Here is a 19664-nt window from a genome sequence, read left to right as displayed (position 1 = left end):
AAAAACTTGTACTAAAAAAAGTGTTTGATTGTCCTTTTGCTATCTAGCTAGATATCAGCCTGTTAGCATTGTTTGAAAATATCGTCATTTGGTATAACCAAAAGTGTCATTCTGTAAAACTGAAATTTTGGTTAAACCAAATTACTTTTTGGTGACTAATTTGTCCATCTTGTAAGTGTTAATTGATTATAAAAACCACATAATCTCATTGTTAACACTTAATAAAACTTCAAAATTAATTATATCTCCATTATGTTTTTTTTATACTTTTAAAAACCTTATTCGTCAATGACCCATTTTTATATATTAGATGTGTTACGGTACTGTAATGTATTCGCCCCAAACTGTCACGGTTCGGTTCGTACAGTCAGATGACGAATACAGTTAGTCACAGGCGATCCACACTCCAATCCAGAAGGGGGCGTACACGGTAGTGCAACCCTGTTTGCTAACCACCACAACAGGAATCTATCTATGCATAGATATGTTTACATGTAATCTCTCAACCAGTGTTTCAACCACGGAAAGATATCCGTTAAAAAGCTTGAATAATATCTCACGTAGCATTACATTTACCTCAGGTAAGTCATTTAGTGCCCACAGCATGTTAGTTCACTAGAGAAATGAACTCTAGAGGGGAGCATTTCAAATATATGCACTAAATTAGCTTATATATTCATTATATTTACTTTATCTGTTAGTAATGTCTTAATTATTAAATATATGTTTAAATAAATTTGTCATGAAAACAAAGAATGGTTGGGAGGGAGCATGAAGAATCATTTTCACTCATGAATTGGTAAGACCTTAAATTCATTGGCAGTCTTTGGGATGTGCTGGAGGAGACTTTACAGAGTGCTTGACTCTTGCATTGTCAATACAAGATCTTGACCAAAAATTGATGCACCTCTTTATATTTATTCATTATGTGTGTGTGTGTGTTGAAATATAAACATTAATAGTTAATATATATTTTCAATCAATTGCCATTTTATCATTTAACTGCCTATTTTTGAATGGCAGTTAACAGAGAAAAATGCATTTTCCAGCATACTATTATAGCTATGACACTGACCAACAGGAGTTAACTGCACCATGTTAAACAGCAAAACTTTGACCCATTGGGCGCCATCTACTGGTCACTAAGCTAATCTAAACAAGTTTTTGATTAATTAAATCAAATGCTTAGTGTCACTGAGATGAGTCTAAAACTGCTCAGATTCAAAGGGTAGAATATTAAGAAGATTTTTTAAAGATCTCAGCATCTTATAGCTCCCTAGCATTAATCAGGCACAGTAGAAATATTTTATTGATATGCTCTCCCACTTCCATATTCACTCTGATTGAATCCAAAGCCTCATCTGAGTGTAATTACGTCTCGAACTCCAGGGATCCTCCAAAGATGTGAGGGTGTCACAAGCAGATGTTAACCGAATCATCCAGAGAGGTGACCTTATATTCTCTGTCAAACTTCCTGCGGCGGCTGTTTTTCCCATCTGTAATTTATTCTAATTCTTATTCTGAAGAAGAATTTAGTTTCTCTTATGCTATTGCTGATAAAACTGAGTTTGCATTCGTCTGACTTTACCAGTGTGCTGCCAACTTACTTACTCCCAAAGATTCTTCATGTGCATTAAGTAATTCACAGCCTTCTCGTTTCATTTGACCGAACCTGTCCATCAGCCACACCGCCTCGCTGCCTTTTGCATTTGCTACGTGCCTCGGCTCCGTGGGGATTGCGGTGACTCAAAATAGAGACACCTATCCTCTGCCGTGATGCGATCTCCTCCAGACATGTCTGAAGAAGCCGAAGGAATTCTCAGCGTGACTCATTCGGTGCTCTGTACAGACTACTTTCAGCGGGGATGTGACTTCTCTTTGACAGGGAATCTATTAATAAGGTTTTTTCATTTGGTCGGTGGGCTGGTGGCATATGGAGGCTGATGAACTGTGTGTTCCTGGAGTGGGCCGCTTTCTGTTGATCTGAGCTCAGCCGAGACACCACAGATCCCAGAGGGTTTTACAAGACCTGCACATGCTAAAGTACTTTAAGAATAACTGGTGATGGTATGCTGTTCATCTCATGTGTTCTGATGATTTTGCGTTAGTCAAACACACTGACATTTTTAATGGTTTGTTGGATATATTTAAAACAATGGCGTCAGCTTGCTGTAGAGCAGGAAGGCTATATTAGTAGCAGTTCTTGCCAAGTTAAGCATTACTATTACTCAAATTAACTATCTTGCACTTTAATCTGGTCATTTTGTGATTTAAAAAAAGGCAATTAAAGGCACACTGTGTCAATTTTTGCCACTAGAGGTCGCTTATTCAAAACAAAGGCATAGCTTGATGACTCCGAGATTGAGCGTGGAATCTTGGGAGTTGTCGTCTTCACCTCACAGCCGGTGGAAAAAAATCGGGATGGGACTCGGGCTGAAATTATGTTCATGGATGAGATTAACAACGTTTCTGCAGGGCCGAGTTGAATAATGCCGCTGGAGCGATTGCTTGTAAGAGACATGGCTCGAGAGCAGCAGAACTTTTATTATGCCACAGTTGCCGCTTCCGCTTCTTCCGGTCAAGCGTATATGGGGTAAAGCAGCGCTGTTTTATCATATTAGATACATTTGAGTGTTATAGTGTTAAAGTTGTTATAGTGCTCCTCTGTGCATTTGCTCGGCGGCTACTATGAGACACTTAATGTACACTGCAGTAAGCTAGATCGATATTAGGCATGGTAAAACATGGCACTTGCTGTAAATCAAGAAAACGAGATTTAAATAAGACTGTGTTGAGCTATATAACAACGATTAGTTTCTGTTGATGAATGTATCCATCCGAACAGTTGCTCATCCGTCTAATAAAACGCATACGCTGCGTTCGAAATCAAATACTTCTTTACTATATAGTTCTTCTTCTTTACCAAATTCATAGTATTCAGAAAAACAGTAGGCGAAAACTACCTGGATGACTTACTACTTCCGGTGAGATTCTGAAGTGTGCATACGATGGACACTTTACTATCCCATGAGGCCATGGGAGAGGATTTGTGAATGGGACGTAACGGACACTGGTAGGTCATGTCATGTGACAGTAATAACATAGCGGATGTAGTCCGTCCGAATTCATTCATACTACATGCATTCGTACTATATAGAACGTACTTTATCAACGGTCGTGAAGTAAATTTAAATTCAAATGTAGTACCTACTCAACAGTACGTGATTTCGGACACAGCTATAATATATTAAAGCATCTTTGGTGTTTCCATGGCTTCTACAAAATAAAATCTGAAATGAGGGTAAAGCGGGTATGATGTCATTGATTGGTGATGCATGGACATGGTCCGTGTCCTGGTTAAAATTGGCTATTTCTCTGGATTGTTTCTCATTTCTTGGAAACATTTGGATAATGTAAGTGCACAAGTCAACAAGTCAATATATAACACTGTTCTAGTGGTTTTTGGATATTTTAATCCAAAAATCTGACATACTGTGCCTTTAATTAAAAAAAAAAAGTTGCCAGGGAGTCTTCTCTGGCATGTTTCTATGCAGTTGCTAGGGTCTTTTGAGTCTTCTGTTGTATGTTGCTGTGCAGTTGCTAAGGTCAGTTTGTTCTGAGTCTTTTAGAATGTTGCTATGCAGTTGCTAGGATGTTGCTAGGCTACTGCAACACAACTCAAGGTAGCTGACGTCCGGATTTCATGTTCATCATACATTAACATTAATCTAGATGTCATATAAACCAGTAGATTATGATTGCTTGGCTCAAATTGGTATAATACACTAGAGTAATGGTCATTTGTGTGGGCTGAATACCATCATCAGAATTAAAACACAATGTCCATTTACATTTTCACGGGACTGATTTCACTAAAAGTCAGGCCAGCAGTATAGAAATGTGAGGTAAATGTTTCCAGAAGCATATTATAATCCTTTTGTATTATCTATTATTTTATTTATGCATGTATATATGTATGTGTATACAGTATATATTTCATTATATATATAATTTAGATTTTCTTCTCATTACCATTGTGTTAATAATCAGCTTTATATAGCTTATTAAAGCCTTAGAGCGGGCAGTACTTTCCTCACAAAGTTTTTTTTTTTTTTTTTTTTTTTTTTTTGATTAATATTCTCTAATGATAAATTCTGCCTGTTTATGTAACCTAAAGGCATCTGGGGGATGAAATTAGTAAATTCCATGTGCTCCCTTTAGATTTTAACCCCAGAATTCATGAAAGTATTATGAAATTAATTCATTCTGATCTTGTAATATAAGCTTCTGAAGGGCATGTTTTGCATGGAGCACTGCACTCTTTAAGGCTGACTTTTTTTGTCTGATCTGACCCTCGAGCTAATAGGATAAAGTCAGACGGATCATATCACAATCGCACTGTATTGTCTTTATGATCACATTGTTTGCCCTTCCTCTCCTTTCAGCTGTTCTGTTACTCATTACGTAATCTTCCCTCCATCACGTCCAGCTCTGCTTACATTCCCCGAACAGGTCTATGGGTAGTGATGGCCTTAATTTAGCTCTGCACTGTTAGCAAAGCTGAAACACTGCAGTCTGATACGTATTGACCTCTGAATGAGTCTGTGGATGAACCAGCGAGGCACAGCTGTGCCCGCCAACCCTCCACCCCGCTGTCCTTGACTGCCTCTCTCCATCTTCCGGCAGACGCCAAGATCAAAGATCACATTAACATTGGCGAGATGTGCAAAGACACTGAATGTTTAACCTCTCTGTCTGTGCGCACGTGTTGTTTGCCACAAAAGGCAGATAAAAGTTTTACGTTTCCTAAAGTAAATGTAGGGCTGAGTAAAAAATATCGATTTCTCAATTTTAATCGATTCTCATTATGAAGAAACGATGTTGATTCTTAAATCCCAAGAATCGATCTTTGTCAAATCACCTTTATTTACATATCAACTTTTATAATGCAGATTGTTTTAAAGCAGCTTTACAGTAATAACAAGAAAATAATGCAACAATTTGTTTTGGCTGTACAGCAGCTCTAGACGAAAATAGTGTCATTGCCAAGCATTAAGTTCAGTGTTGATTCATGTCTGTTGTAAAAATCATTAGTTATTAATTTAGTTAATTTATCTATACAGCAGCTCTGGAGAAAACAGTGATGTCATCCAGCTCAGTGTCAATGTAGGCAAATCAGTAATGTTGAATATTAAGTGCTGTTTTCAGTTGATAAATGAACAAAGCTTTGTAGCACGCCTCCCATAAACCTCAGTAAGCTTTGTCATTTGTTACTTGTGATATGAAACAAAGTCTCAGCTTTCAAACTGTAAATGTTATTACATGGACTGTATAGTGTTGCCAAGTCTGTGGTTTTCCCGCGGAATTGGGCTACTTTTAAACTGGTGCCACGGGTTGTTTTCATGTCTGCGGGTTGAATCGACCCCAAATAACATATTTAGGCCCTGGAATGCAAATTTTACCAGGGGAGCCCCGCAAAAAACGTGGATTTCACCCCCCGGAACGCGATTTTTACTGTGGGACCCCCCTCTGAAATGCGATTGGGCTAGTTTTGAGGAGCAATTCGGCGGGTTTTGTTGTGAAAACCTGGCAACCCTGATGTGGTGTGACAGATCCAGCAGAGCGCACTTGAACCGATCATCTCTTTTGCTTTACTATTTACAACACGAAATCAAATGAACATCACATTGAAGGTATGTTGAAACTTACCGAAATCCTCATCATGTCACATGTAATTGTTCAATCAGTGTTTCAACCGTGGAAAAACAACTTGAAAGCAATGTCACTTAATGTTGCATTTACGTCAGAAAAGCCATTAAATTTCCAAAAACTCCAAAAAATGGAACATTTTGCTAAATATATGCAAGTGCATATTCATTGTATTTTTATACTTAAAGGTGCTAAATAGGATGTTTTGTTTTATACATTTTTGCAATATTACTTGAAACTGTCTTTACTAACTGATAAAAGACTATTTATTAGGTGCACTGAAAGTAATAATATTAATATACATCATCTGTGCACGAGGTAGGGCCTTAAAAACATCAGCCAATTGGCCCTCTGGCTTGTCAATCACTGCCGTGATGTTCCTTGTGAGAGATGTGCGCGGATTGGCCCTCTGGCTTGTCAATCACTGCCATGACGTTACTTGTGAGAGACGAGCGCGGCTGCGCTCTCTAGTAACTTTCCACACTCCACAGGCGCCGCATGCTATGTTTTTGTCAGGAGACGGGAGTAACAACTGCAGATTATGAGTCACCTGAGATGAGTCAGACATAATGAATCCACTAACACGACACAGCGAATGCCGGTGGTAAACACTCGTATTCCAATACTCGTGCACGAGTTTTGGGAGGCGTTCCTTTGAAATGAGCTGTGAAGGAGGGGGGCTGTTCTTACACATGCGCTTATTTCAAAAACTCAGTAACGGTCTTTGGATTCTCAGTCGACGAAAAAATCCTCTCTATCACCTTTAACATGTTCTTTAATATATAATGTGTTTGAATAAATCATTCATGTTTTTATGGCAGCCATTAAAATGTTTATGGAAACTTTGTCATTAAAAATGCATTATTATAACGTTATTAAAAAAAACTTGTATGTAATTTAAATGTAAGTATGTATAGTTTACAACATTGAGAGATTTTTTTTTTCTTGAGGAAAAAATGTACTGATAGGCCCCAATTAATCGATATTGAATCGAATCGAATAGTGTCGCAATCTTGTGAATCGAAATCGAATCATGAAATTTGTGTCAATGCCCAGCTCTAGGAAAATGTAAGTGCAGAAGTCACAACCATGATACTAGAGAGTTGCTATGTGGTTGTTAAAGTATTCTGGTGTTTTTAGCATGTTGCTATGTGGTTGCTAGGGTATTTTAGCCCAAAGCTTTTGGATGGTTGCCAGGGTGTTTCTACAGTATGTGGTTGCTGAAGTGTTCTGATTTTTTTTTATCGTGTTGCTTGAGGTAATTACCAGGGCATTGCTACAGTATGTTATTTATAAGTGTTCTGAGTATTAGCATGTTGCTATTAGGTTGCTAAGGTATTTCTGGGTGGTTGTCAGGGAGTTGCTATGGGCTCTAATGTATTCTGAATGTTTTTAGAATGTTGTATAAGGTTGCTAATATGTTTTTGGTAGTTGCCAGGGTGTTGCTATGTGAAATTCTATGTTTTTAGCATGGTGCTATGTGGTTGTTAGTTTTTTTTCTGGGTTGCCAGGGCGTTGATATGTGGTTTCTATAGTGTTCAGTGTGTTTTTTTAGCTTGTTGCTATGTAATTGTTAGGGTATTCTGGGTGGTTCCATTAACAACCCATTTTTCTTCTGTAATCTACCTTGAAACAGGATATTTCCACCCAGGGTTTCTTTCTCATCCAACTATTTGACCTATTTACTGGGTGTTTAAAAAAAAAAAAAAAAAAGCAGCTTTGGAGCATTATACACTGTGAACACTGCTATGCAAATTGTTATATTCAACAAGAAAAAATGTAGGATGTGCCTTAAATTTGATCTATTTGTATTTGACTGAGTCTAGCAAATAGCTAGATTTTTAAATTTTTCTGGAAAAATTTGAATGCAAAGATTGCCAATATGATGCTGGAGTGTTGTGAGTGGTTGCCAAGGCATTGCTATGGAGTTGCTATATTGTTCCATATTGTTTTTTTTTTTTGTTTGTTTTTTTTTTTTTAGCATTTTGTTATGTGGTGGTTAGGGTGTTCTGAGCGTCTAGGTTGTTAAAAATAAAGCATTAAAGGGATAGTCCACCTTAAAATGAAAATTCAATCATCATTTACTCGACTCTTATATTGTACCAAACCTGTTTAACTTTCTTTTTAAATACATAAAAGAAGATATTTTGGTGACTAAAACATTTCTCAAAATATATTTTATGTTCAAATGATGACAGCATTTTCTTTTTTGGGTGAACTCTTTTTTTTGTTTTGTTTGTTTACAGTCCGCCTGTCAAAGTTTAATAGTAATAAATCTGTCTTCATAAAATAGTTAACAGAAAAAAGACAGTCCATACACTTCGATTTGATCTACCTTTTTCTCTCCTCTTTCACTTTTTCTTTCAAAAGCGGCTTAATTGCTCATTGCCAGGAATGCAATCCAAATCAGGATGCACCCCATTTGTCTTCTTTACAGACTACAGATCTGGCTCAACACAGACCAGAGAGCACACACTGGCACAACTGTGCACCCGGCCAAAAGGCCAATATCCATGCAGGTCTCATTCACAGCCCCAAATATAGAGCGAAAAGTGCAACCAGAACCCCTGCATGGTGAAAACACACTGAAAAACAAACCCTAATTTAGTTTTCCTCAGACTCTATGGACTGGACACTCTGCGGGGTATGGCGGGTTTGATTGAGAACACGACTTGCCACATGAAAAGATGTGAGAAAATAATGAGAAGATTCTGATCTCTCTGACAGAGTTTGGCCGCCCCGTCTCTGGCTCGCCATCATCAAATGGCATCTGCTCTCATTCTTGTGCCAGATCAACTTGGCCCTCGGCTCCGAGCGGGAAAACCCATCATTTGGCAGCGGGAAGCCCTTGATGGTGCAACAGTGATGTCTCAAGCTGCTTTCTCTACGGTAGCGTGTCAGGATAATTCGCCTTTTTTCTGTGTTCGTCCAAACTAGAGAGAAAACATGAAGGCGTTTTTTGACTCATCTGCCTGTTAGATTCCCATTATGGCCGCGAGTGACAGTCGGATGGCATTTGATTCTGGGTTTGCCCTCTTTTTTGCCCCCCAAAGATTCATCCAACCACAAGGTCATCATCGTGTGGCTATTACTGAAAGAATGGAGATCAAAACTAGTTAGGAGTCTGGTTATTGAATGTGTAAGAACTTTTCAAGCATCCGAACACCCTGCGGAGATTGTTTGCGACATTAAAGCCAATGTTTTTTTCTCCCATCTGGCTTTGCTGCTGCAATTACAGTACTGGCATTACTGCACAGATGTCCATCCACCGAGTCCATTTATTGAACAATGAGAAAACAACATGACATTTGCCTTTGGCGAACACGGCTAAGCCCTCCAGTGGAGCGGCGTCAGAACATTGTGGAGGAGTACTGACGTACAGAGAGGGAAATCATTTCACCTACACTTTAATTGACGCTTAGGCGCCTGTGGGTTCAGTTCATTCAATACTGCAGTTGATCAAATGCTAGTTTTTGTCCAGGAAGAGAGCATGCAGAGACGGCCACGAGGAGACCTCTCAGAGCAGCTGGTGGTACTGAATAGTATTGTGATTTGATTTGAAGGTGAAAAAGGATATCCTCTTGTCATGCACAAAGAAAAAAAAAAAACGCTTGTTGCTTGTAATTGTATGGTGGAAATGTCACAGTTAATCAACGGCAGCAGTACTGCAATTGCCATTTTCAACTTTTCATGAATAACCAGGGATTTGATTTTGGGAAATTATACAGACACCCCCACGCCCATATATATATATTACAGTCAAACCAAAAGTTATTCAGACACCTTGACCATTTCATTCAATAATTCAGTTTATTCACTAGTTTAAAAAATGGTAATAAAATATGACAAGATCTCAGAGTTAAACTGTGTCAGAAAAAAAATCATCTTAATTATGTCAGATAACACTTAAGCAAAACATGGTCAAGTCAAAGTGTCTGAATAATTTTTGGTTCCAAATTTTTATCCATTTTACTGGTAGTCCTCTGTATGAAGAATTTTTGGGTATAATATGTCACAGTTTACTTTATTTTGCTATCCTCACTTACATAAATGAACTATAGTGTCCTGCACCCACTAGTAAAAATATTTCAAAAATATAAAAAAAAGTCTGAATAATTTTTAGTTTGACTGTATATATACTGTATTTATAAAACGGTTAGTTCCTGTCCTTGATTCTGATTGGTCAATAGCTGTGTTTTATTCATGATAAAACACGGCTATGACTGCTTCACCCAATTGTTCTGTGTATCACCAAAGTCCCTTTAAGACAAGTCATTTCACTCGGCGGCCATCTTTGAAACGCCTCTCGGGCATCCTGGGCATCATGCAATCTCTTTGAATGGGGAAACATCAAATTCTCCAAAACTGTTCGCCAACCTTACGATTAAATTTCATATTTGAAATCACCAATGAAATCTAACAACAACCGGCTCATAAATTGTGTTTCTAAACGCTCCAATCATGGCAAAAAAAAACTATTTTTCAGGCTGGATCAAGCTAATGCGCATGCGCAGACCTAAATGCGCGTCTCTTTGGAGGCGCGCGTCTGACTGTTTCCATAGAAACCGGTGGTTCTAACGGCCGCTGAAGTGACGCGATGACTTTACCAGTCGGCGAATGGCTCTTGTTTAGAAGGCGGGACTTATTCCGCCATATTGCGCGTTACACTTTCTCCCATTCAAAACAATACGAGTGACACGTCTTGTGTTATTCAATAGTCTTTGGTATCACTACACAACACCCTTATAGCAACCACTCTTAGCAACGTAAACTGTATGTTCTCAATTGATATTGTTCATTGAAGCTTGAGAAGCTTGTGAGAAAAAGATTGAGTGAGCGAGTTTATTAACTTACCTGCATTCAGATTTAGCATTTTCCTTCAGGTCAGTCCTATGTTCATAATGAAAAATCTGTTTAAATGTCCGATGTATCATTTTGTCCTTTTAACATTTAAGGGGTTTTCCTGTGACTAACAGCCTAGTCAAAGCATTTGTCAGTTGCGTCTTGTTCCGTTTTCAAAACAATTCAGTCTCTTTGCAATGTAAAAGTCTTCGCTACTGACTGACACACTCATAAAGACAGTCTTTGCCGCCATCTAATGGCGTGAAAATGTAACTTCTGTTGCTGTTGACGGTCAGGGACTATTTTTTTCCGGCGGAAGGAAGGCTTTTAGAAAAAGTTTACTTCATGAAAGTTGCACTGATACATATTTCTGGCTTTAATATTTGTATTGTGTGGTAACAGTTTTATAAAAGCAATAAGGTACTCGAGGCTAGTGCTGTATCGTGAATAAGTCACGGCTGAAGGGGTTGCAGGCACTCCACTTCACGTCGTGTCTAACGACACCCTTCAGCTGTGACTTATTCACGATACAGCACAGCCTCTTGCACCTTATTGCTTACATATATTAGTGCTGTCAATCAATTAAAAAAATTAACTATTTAATCGCAAATTTTTCTGTAATTAATCAGGATTAATTGCACCTAACCATTAAAGGTTTAAATATATATTTTTTTATATATTGTAATAATTTCACATTTAATCTTCAAATTCATGTAGAAACAAAATAAAGACTGTATATTTTAAATATTTGATCTAACAGGTAGGAAATATCCTGAAATTGAATAAATTTATCAAACACTTCACAGTCTTCAATGCATAATTTATAAATTAAATATAGATTCATTATTATTAAAGCTACAAAAGTTATTCAATTATGAGCAGTGTGATTTTCTTTTTCTTTTGTTCTTTAATAAACATTAATGTTAGACTATAGCAGGTTTATTAGGCTGCTGTCACTTTAAGACCTGCCGTACATGACATGGATCTGCATCCTATTTTCTCACAACTCTTTACATTTAAGACTTTATTTGACTCAGGATACTTGACAATACGAGCATTTTGTCATCATTTTATGTGTTTTTGTCCGTTCAAGCGCAAAAGAGAACTCAGTGTGGTCGGCTCACAGTGCCAGTTTTGCGTCTTATCGGGCTTGAATGGTCTAATTATAATAATAGAACTTGAATGAATGATAGCGTGATCTTATAATGTAAAGCTAGCTAAAGGATGATGGAATAAAAACAGATGCTGCGTTAATTGCGTTAAATATTTTTACCACGTTAAACTGAAGAAAAAAAAAATCACATGCATTAACATGTTCATTTTGACAGCACTTTATTTATTATATTTATTTTTACATATAGTGGATTTATTCGTTATCAGCCATAGCATCACAGTAATTAATGACTTATCATTATTGCCCAAAATTTTAATAATGGTGTTTTTGTTTTTTTGTTTTTTGGAATAACATTCAGTGATGAATTGTGCACAATATGATATTTAGTGTATGATTTGCCCTGCAGCTTTTCTAGAAAACAACTCATCCAGAAACAATTATCATATTTTGTACAAACCCCTTGGATCTCTCAATATGCGTCTGTAAAAAGTTGACCTAGATCCTCTCAGACGCCCAGGGGGATCGACTGAGTCATTTCATCTGGAAGTGCACTCCTGTAATGTCTCGGGAGGAATAAAGGTGCTACTCCAGTAAAGGGAAAAATCCAGGAATCCAGTGTTCATTGTCACTAGCATTGGCTCTTATATTCCAAGACTGTTGCAACAATTTGTTGAGACAATGGTGTTATAAATGGTAAAACCATTCAAGCATAAATTTGTGGGGCTGTTTTTAAAAAAGAAAGTAAAATCAAGCAACAAACAATGACACGTTTTACCTCCATATTTGCCAGTATTCTGAGTAAAAAGATTGAAAACAATGGCAATTTGCAGCAGACATGTAATTTAGCCTTGCTGTTGTTTGAGTTAAATCAGTAAAGCGAGGAATGACTAACTAAGGATAGTGCCTGAGAGCGCTTTCTCCATATTGCACTCTTTCTGGTGTTAGTTTTGGGGAAGTCATGAGGACACAGTGGAAGTGGAATAAACAGGACAGATTAATGAGGAGAAATTCCCCTTCATCTGCCCCTTTGCACTTGATTTACTTTTATACTGAAATTGCCACTGGCATTGTTATGGATCATGATCTCTCACAGAGCCGTGGATTGTTTTTCTGTATTAAAAAAACAATAATTTCTCCGTCTCAGTGGCCTCGTGTGTAGAAATATGTATGTGGAAAAGGCCAGAGGAGAATTTGATTGTTCACCGGTGGCTCTGTGTACATAATGTTCTCAGTTAAGTATCTTTGAAACAGTTATTTGTCTTAAAATTGCAATAGACATAAATAAGTCAATGATTGACATATATTAAGAGTACAGAATGACAAAATGAATGTGGATAGCAACCCAGATAGTATGGTCTTAAGGAAACTTGATGAGAAATGTCTGAGCACAGTTTATGATCTCTTCTGATCCTGAGATGAGAAGTGAAAGTAATGCAGTCCTTTTTAAAAAGGGAAATCAGCTGTTCAATTAATCTTGTTGCTGACTAGGAGAAACAATTGAGAGATTAAAGATATTACAGTGGACTGTTCATGACGTGTAGTTTCAGAATATGAGACTGTTGACATAAAGAGTTTAAAGAAATAATTAGATTTTTTGGTCGCACTTTAGTTTAGAGTCCAATTCTCAATATTAACTATTAACTACAATTTTTGCCTCAATAAACCCCTAATTACTGCTTATTAAAGTTAGTAAGGTAATTAAGTTTAGGTATTGGGTAGGATTAAGGCATGTAGAATAAGGTCATGCAGAATAAGGCATTAATATGTGCTTTATAATTATTAATAAACAGCCAATATTCTAGTAACATGTATGATAATAAGCAACTAAAACTAAACTAAAATGTTACCAAACTAAAACTTAAATGTTACCTGATTTTATTTTATTTTATTTTATTTTTCTTGAAGAATTTGAGAAATTGTTGCTTTCATATTAAGTCTCTTGTTTATTTTATTTTATATATTTTTGTAATTTTATTTTTTGGGGAATTTGAGAAACGTTTACTTTCATATTGAACATCATATATATATATATATATATTTTTTTTTTTTTTATAAAAAATTTGATAAGAAATATTTGATTTTATATTGAGCCTGCTGTTGCTCTCTAGGTGAAAAAACTGAGATATTGAAAATCTGTCATTTGTCATTTCTTTCCCATGGGTGATTCCAAAGATAATTTTCGCATCCCTGCATCATATTCAGTACATTTACGACTAATGCATTTGTCTCCAGGTTCCATCTAATCGAATGTATGAAATTAGCCTACCTGTCCATCAGAAGATTCATGTCCATCATCTCAAGATGGTTTCCCTCTGCAATAACGCTTTAATGGCTGCATTACGAAGTAACCCAGATTTTCAATTCTGACTCAAACACACACAAAGACAAGCTGAGCTCAGTCCTGCGGTCACATTAGTTTACGCCTCAGTGACAGGAACGCTCGTTCAAATGCATGCTTCAATGCGGTTTTACAACTCGCAATATGCCAGCACAGCGTTGCCCTTGTTTTTCAGGATGACATCCCCACAAGCGTTTACACTGGATTCCTTCTATCCTACTAAAGCCTGTTCTTTTAGGAAGCAAAGACCAAAGTAAAGCAGTTACTTTTTTGTTTAACTATTAACATGATACTTAGCCTGTGTTTTCAGTTCACAGGGCCACAGACTGCAAATATTACATTTTAGGCAATTTTAATCTAAATTAGCTATGGATGAGAGAACTTTATTTTCATCAATTTGTGTTTTTTATGACATTGATTTGGTGAAAATCACAACTTTAGAGTGTCTGTGCTTATTCATACTGTGTTCCAGATGTCTGATTCTCTCTCATGAATCGTTTTTTTAATGAATCGGTCTCAAGCTCACAAGTATATTGGTTTCAATTGATTTAACAACTGAATCACTGACTAAACTGCGAGTCATTTTTAGTCATATATCGTTTGATGTTTTTCTGGTTTAATTATCAACTGATTGTTCACAAGTTAGTGTAGTTAAAGATACACATCAACAGTGTATCTATAACTACACACTAACTTGTGAACAACCAAATAATGTGCTGTAATAAATTGTATTGCAATTTTAAAAAAGCTATAAAAATAGTACTTGTTATTGTTTAGTATAACAAGGCTGTAACCATTACTTGAACATAATTATACAAATAATTAAATTGATTAAAAGGGATTTAAAGGGTTAGTTCACCCAAAAATGAAAATTCTGTCATTAATACTCACCCTCATGTCGTTTCACACCTGTAAGACCTTCGTCCATCTTCAGAACACAAATTAAGATATTTTTCATAAAATCCAACACTTTCAGATGCCCAGAAAGCTACTAAAGAAATTTAAAACATGTGACTACAGTGGTTCAACCTTAATATTATGAAGCGACGAGAATACTTTTTGTGCACCAAAAAAACTAAAAAACGACTTGATTCAACAATATCTAGTGATGGGCGATTTTAAAACACTGCTTCATGAAGCTTTGAAGCTTTACGAATCTTTTGTTTCGAATCAGTGGTTCGGAGTGCGTATCAAACTGCCAAAGTCACGTGATTTCAGTAAACGAGGCTTCGTTACATCATAAGTGTTTCGATATGTCAATGGTTGACATGGCAGTTTGATACAAGCTCCGAACCACTGATTCGAAACAAAAGATTCGTAAAGCTTTGAAGCTTCATGAAGCAGTGTTTTGAAATCGCCTATCACTAGATATTGTTGAATAAAGTCGTTATTTTTGTTTTTTTGGCGCACAAAAAGTATTCTCATCGCTTCATAACATTAAGGTTGAACCACTGTAGTCACATGAACTGTTTTAAATATGTCTTTAGTAGCTTCCTGGGCATTTGAAAGTGTTCATTATCTTTCTAATTATTTGGGGGGACTTGTTCCCCTCAGTGCCTATGGTGGTTACGGCCATGTAGTATAGTTAGGCCCAGTTGTAGAAAACTTTGCCTCTGAAAAGCCATCTATATTGAAAGATTGTGTTATTAAACAACTAAAGTTATTTGATTCCTAAACATTTCATTTTGAGAGCCAGTGGCTCTCGTCATTTTATTATGTGGAGCCAGTGGTTGATTGAATGCACTGTAACTGACCTTGTACGGCGCCCCGTCCAGCCCCAGCGGTTGCGAAATTGAGACGTCCCCCTTAAGACGGATGGCGATACCTCACATGCGTATCGGCCCGATACAATATTCCTGCCTGTCAAGCTGAAAATCATACGACTAAACTAAGATAAATGGGTTCCATGGACACAAAGACAGCTTAATATTTGGCGAAGCCGAAAATGACATGGCAGGAAAGGCCATTTGTCATTGCCTTTGGCTTCATGGCATGTGTGGACATAGATAAAGATGCATATTACTTTGACTGCCACATTAGACTGTCTTTTTCGGAAAGGAGCGAGCTGTGAATGATGCATTAGTAATGCTGTTAGTGCTGGTGTCATATAATTTTCCTTCATTTGCTTGTACACTTTTCATTACTTGAGTAAACACTTGACGTGACTCCAGAATGCACATAAATCTGGGGGAGGGAGTGATTATATATTTTTAGAAAGCCTCCCAGCAGTAAATGCCTGCCTCCCATATAGATGAAGCAATAAAATGACCTTTTGTTTTCACTGTCCGCGTCGCTATGACCAATGCCAGAGATGTCTTGTTTCACTACAAGAAGCTCTTTCTTTAGTTATGTAGATGCACACAAAAAAAAAAGTCAGGCGTAACGCTAAAACAATGGCTCTAGTGTTCCTCTTATTTAAAAAAGACATAACAGAACAGAACTGGCAACTATCAGCTAAACATTTTTAATAGTTGTGCTAGTGTTCGTTCAGCTGGCTCACAATTACGTGAAAAGAAACTAAGCCTGGTGAGAAAGAACAAACTGTGATTATTTTTTGTTGTTGTTGTTTTTTTTTTTTTTTTATAAAGACTACATGGTCATTTTGTCGCTCCTCTGATGCGTTGAGTTTGTGCCCTCCTGCTGTGACGATTGCTAGCAGGCTCTAGCTGTTATCAAAATCTTTAGCGATCCATAAAAACAGCATTTACTTTCATTCAACATCGAGGTCAATATGTTGCCCTTTTATGAGTGAAACTGGATTAGTTTGAAATATTGGGCAACATTCCTGTGAAGACCTTCCTTTATTTACAGCAAACAGCAGGCTAGCTACTGTAAACATTACTGGGAATGAGCTAGTCTGAGCGTTAGTGCTTTTGCTAAGCTATCTCTCATACTGCAGAGACTGCATTTAACCTGTCTATTTTTGATTGCTTTATGCTCATTGGTTGCTCTTTCAAGCTCAGGATGCTTAATAATGTTTTTGGTGATGTTTTATATGTCTGTGTTTCTCCTCAAATTTCTTAGACATGCTTTATGAAAATGTGTCCTTTTTTTTTAAAGGCTAAAGCTATAAACAAAAATGTAGGTGTGGATATTAGCTCAGATAACTTGGTCTTGGAATCTATATAACATTATATATATATATATATATATATATATATATATATATATATATATATATATATATATATATATATATATATATATATATATAATGTAAATGTATGTGTATATAAATGCATATATATGTATATTTGTGTGTGTGTGTGTATATATATTATATTATATATTATTATTTTTTCTATATATTTCTATATTATATTATATTATATTGTGGATTAAGAACATTTTGTTCTAGTTTCAGACTTCTAAAATATATTATTATATTTTATTTTATTTATTTTATTTTGTTTTATTTTCTTTTATTTTTTTTTTGTTTTTTTGTTTTGTTTTGTTTTATTTTATTTTGTTTTGTTTTGTTTTTTGTTTTCATTTTGTTTTATTTTATTTTATTGTTTTATTTTATTTTATTTTATTTTGTTTTTTGTTTTTGTTTTGTTTTGTTTTTTTTTTTGTTTTTTTGTTTTTTGTTTTTTGTTTTGTTTTTGTGGATTTAAGATAATTTTGTCTTCTGAACAGCCAGAAATGTTTGAGTTTATATTGAGATACTGTAACTGACTTTTGAAACAATAACAGATGTGAATACTGTATATTATATTATATATTATATACTGTATATTATATTATATGATATTATATGATATTATATTATATGATATTATATTATATTATATTATATTATATTATATTATATTATATTATATTATATTATATTATATTATATTATATTATATTATATTATATTATATTATATTATATTATATTATATTATATTATATTATATTATTTGTGGATTAAGGTAGATTGAAGAAATTAATGAGATATGTTTGAGTTTATATTCAGATCACTGACTTTTGTTTGCAGACTTCTGAAACTGTGAGACGTGATTACTATGTATTATATTTTTATAAAAATGTACTCATATAAAAAATATATTTTTCTGAAATAATTTAATAAGAACTGTTTAAGTTTATATTGGGACCTCTTTTAACTGCAGACTTGGTATTACTGAGATCTGAAACTCTAGAGAAGATGTGTGAGATTGCTGGAGCTTTTCTCAGGAGATATTTTTGAGAAGAAAGAGACTAAAGCAAGTGTCTCCTTTGGATCTCCAATTAATTACATTGCTCTCATTTGTGATTTTTTTTTTCCTGAGACCAAAACTAGAGTCTGTTTAAACAACAGCACAGGAAATAGAGCTATACAGCTAAATGACTGGCCAAATATGAAATATGGATTTGAGATGACAGTATGTCCTGTGTTGAAGGAACTGGTCCCGTGCTGGTTTGCTACAGGCTTTACAGAAGATATGACCCATAAATGGCCCCAACCAGAGATGATTTATAGAAATAAAAGTGTGTTGACAGGCTAACTACCTCAGAGCTGCTGGGTGACTAGCTCTGTTTGCACTGTGGGTGGCTCATCCTCGCCCTGATGTTCGCAGAGAAAAGACTGATCTGAGAATAGTTTGTGCCAAAATGAAAGACTTGTCTTGAACAGGGAAGTTAAATGAACACAGACACATGCAACACGTGGGGGACTTTACCGTGACTAACATGACTAGTGTTTGTCTATTATTACAGGTCTAATGAGTCATCCCACCATGATATGAGTCATCGCACATTCCAGGGGTCAGTTTAAATAACTTCACTTGCCTTCAGACTGTAAGAAATCATTACTGAACTCAAATATATGAAATAAAGGTGGAAAACCATGACAGACCTACAAATGCTAAACATTACATGCATCTGAAGCCAAATCTTGATGAACAGTTTATCTAAATGTGTTGGTGGTGCTTTGCTAGGCTAAACCTTATTGATTAGCTAAGTGGTTTTTATGGTGTTGCTATGCGGTTGAGAGTTCGCTCAGAGTGGTTTGTGCATTGCTGTGTGGTTGCTCAGGTATTCTGAGTGATTTTTAGTGCATTACTTGCTTTGTTGCTGTGGAGGTATTAGAGTGTGTGTGTGTTTTGCCAGTTTAAGTAGTTGCTCGGGTGTTCTAAGGTGGTTTTGGTGCATTGCTAGACATTTGCCTGGGTGTTGTGAGTGTTTTTTTTTTAATGTTTGACTTGGCAAATACCATTAATGAGCCTATCTATCAGACCAGGGGTGTCCAAACCAGGGGTGTCCAAAGGGGTGTCCAAACACTGTCCTGCAAAGTTTAGCTCCAACTTGCCTTAAAGGGGACATATCATGAAAATCTGACTTTTTCCTGTGTTTAAAGGTGCCCTAGAATCAAAAATTGAATTTACCTTGGCATAGTTAAATAACAAGAGTTCAGTACATAGAAAAGACATACATTGAGTTTCAAACTGCATTGCTTCCTCCTCCTTATGTAAATCTCATTTGTTTGAAAGACCTCCGAAGAACAGGCGAATCTCAACATAACACCGACTGTTACGTAACAGTCGGGATCATTAATATCTATGACCCCAATATTTGCATATGCCAGCCCATGTTCAAGGCATTACACAAGGGCAGCCAGTGTTAACATCTGGAGAAGCACAGCCGAATCATCAGACTAGGTAAGCAAGCAAGGACA

The 19664-nt window shown here is 36.2% G+C and overlaps 2 protein-coding genes across 12 annotated transcripts in view; one reads left to right on the top strand and one right to left on the bottom strand.

Moving 5' to 3' along the window:
* The window catches only part of elk4 (ETS transcription factor ELK4), a 163362-nt gene that overhangs the window by 91376 nt on the left and 52322 nt on the right, over positions 1 to 19664 (top strand). The window lies entirely within an intron of this gene.
* The window catches only part of cdk18 (cyclin dependent kinase 18), a 77989-nt gene that overhangs the window by 52052 nt on the left and 6273 nt on the right, over positions 1 to 19664 (bottom strand). For 2 of the 6 annotated variants that reach the window (XM_048172698.1, XM_048172699.1), the window contains exon 2: positions 15758 to 15871. The exons of 2 other annotated variants lie outside the window; for them this stretch is intronic. Coding sequence is in view for 1 of the 4 variants with exons in the window: in XM_048172694.1 (XP_048028651.1) it covers positions 10564 to 10569 (6 nt within the window). In the remaining 3 variants the exon portion in view is untranslated. Of the gene's footprint in view, positions 1 to 10563; positions 10615 to 13931; positions 14925 to 15757; positions 15872 to 19664 lie in introns of those variants that run through there. 2 more of the 6 variants (XM_048172700.1, XM_048172694.1) reach the window with 2 other exon arrangements.

Source organism: Megalobrama amblycephala, linkage group LG21, assembly GCF_018812025.1.
Source record: "Megalobrama amblycephala isolate DHTTF-2021 linkage group LG21, ASM1881202v1, whole genome shotgun sequence".
NCBI lineage: Eukaryota > Metazoa > Chordata > Actinopteri > Cypriniformes > Xenocyprididae > Megalobrama > Megalobrama amblycephala.
This window is presented reverse-complemented; position numbering and strand designations above follow the sequence as displayed.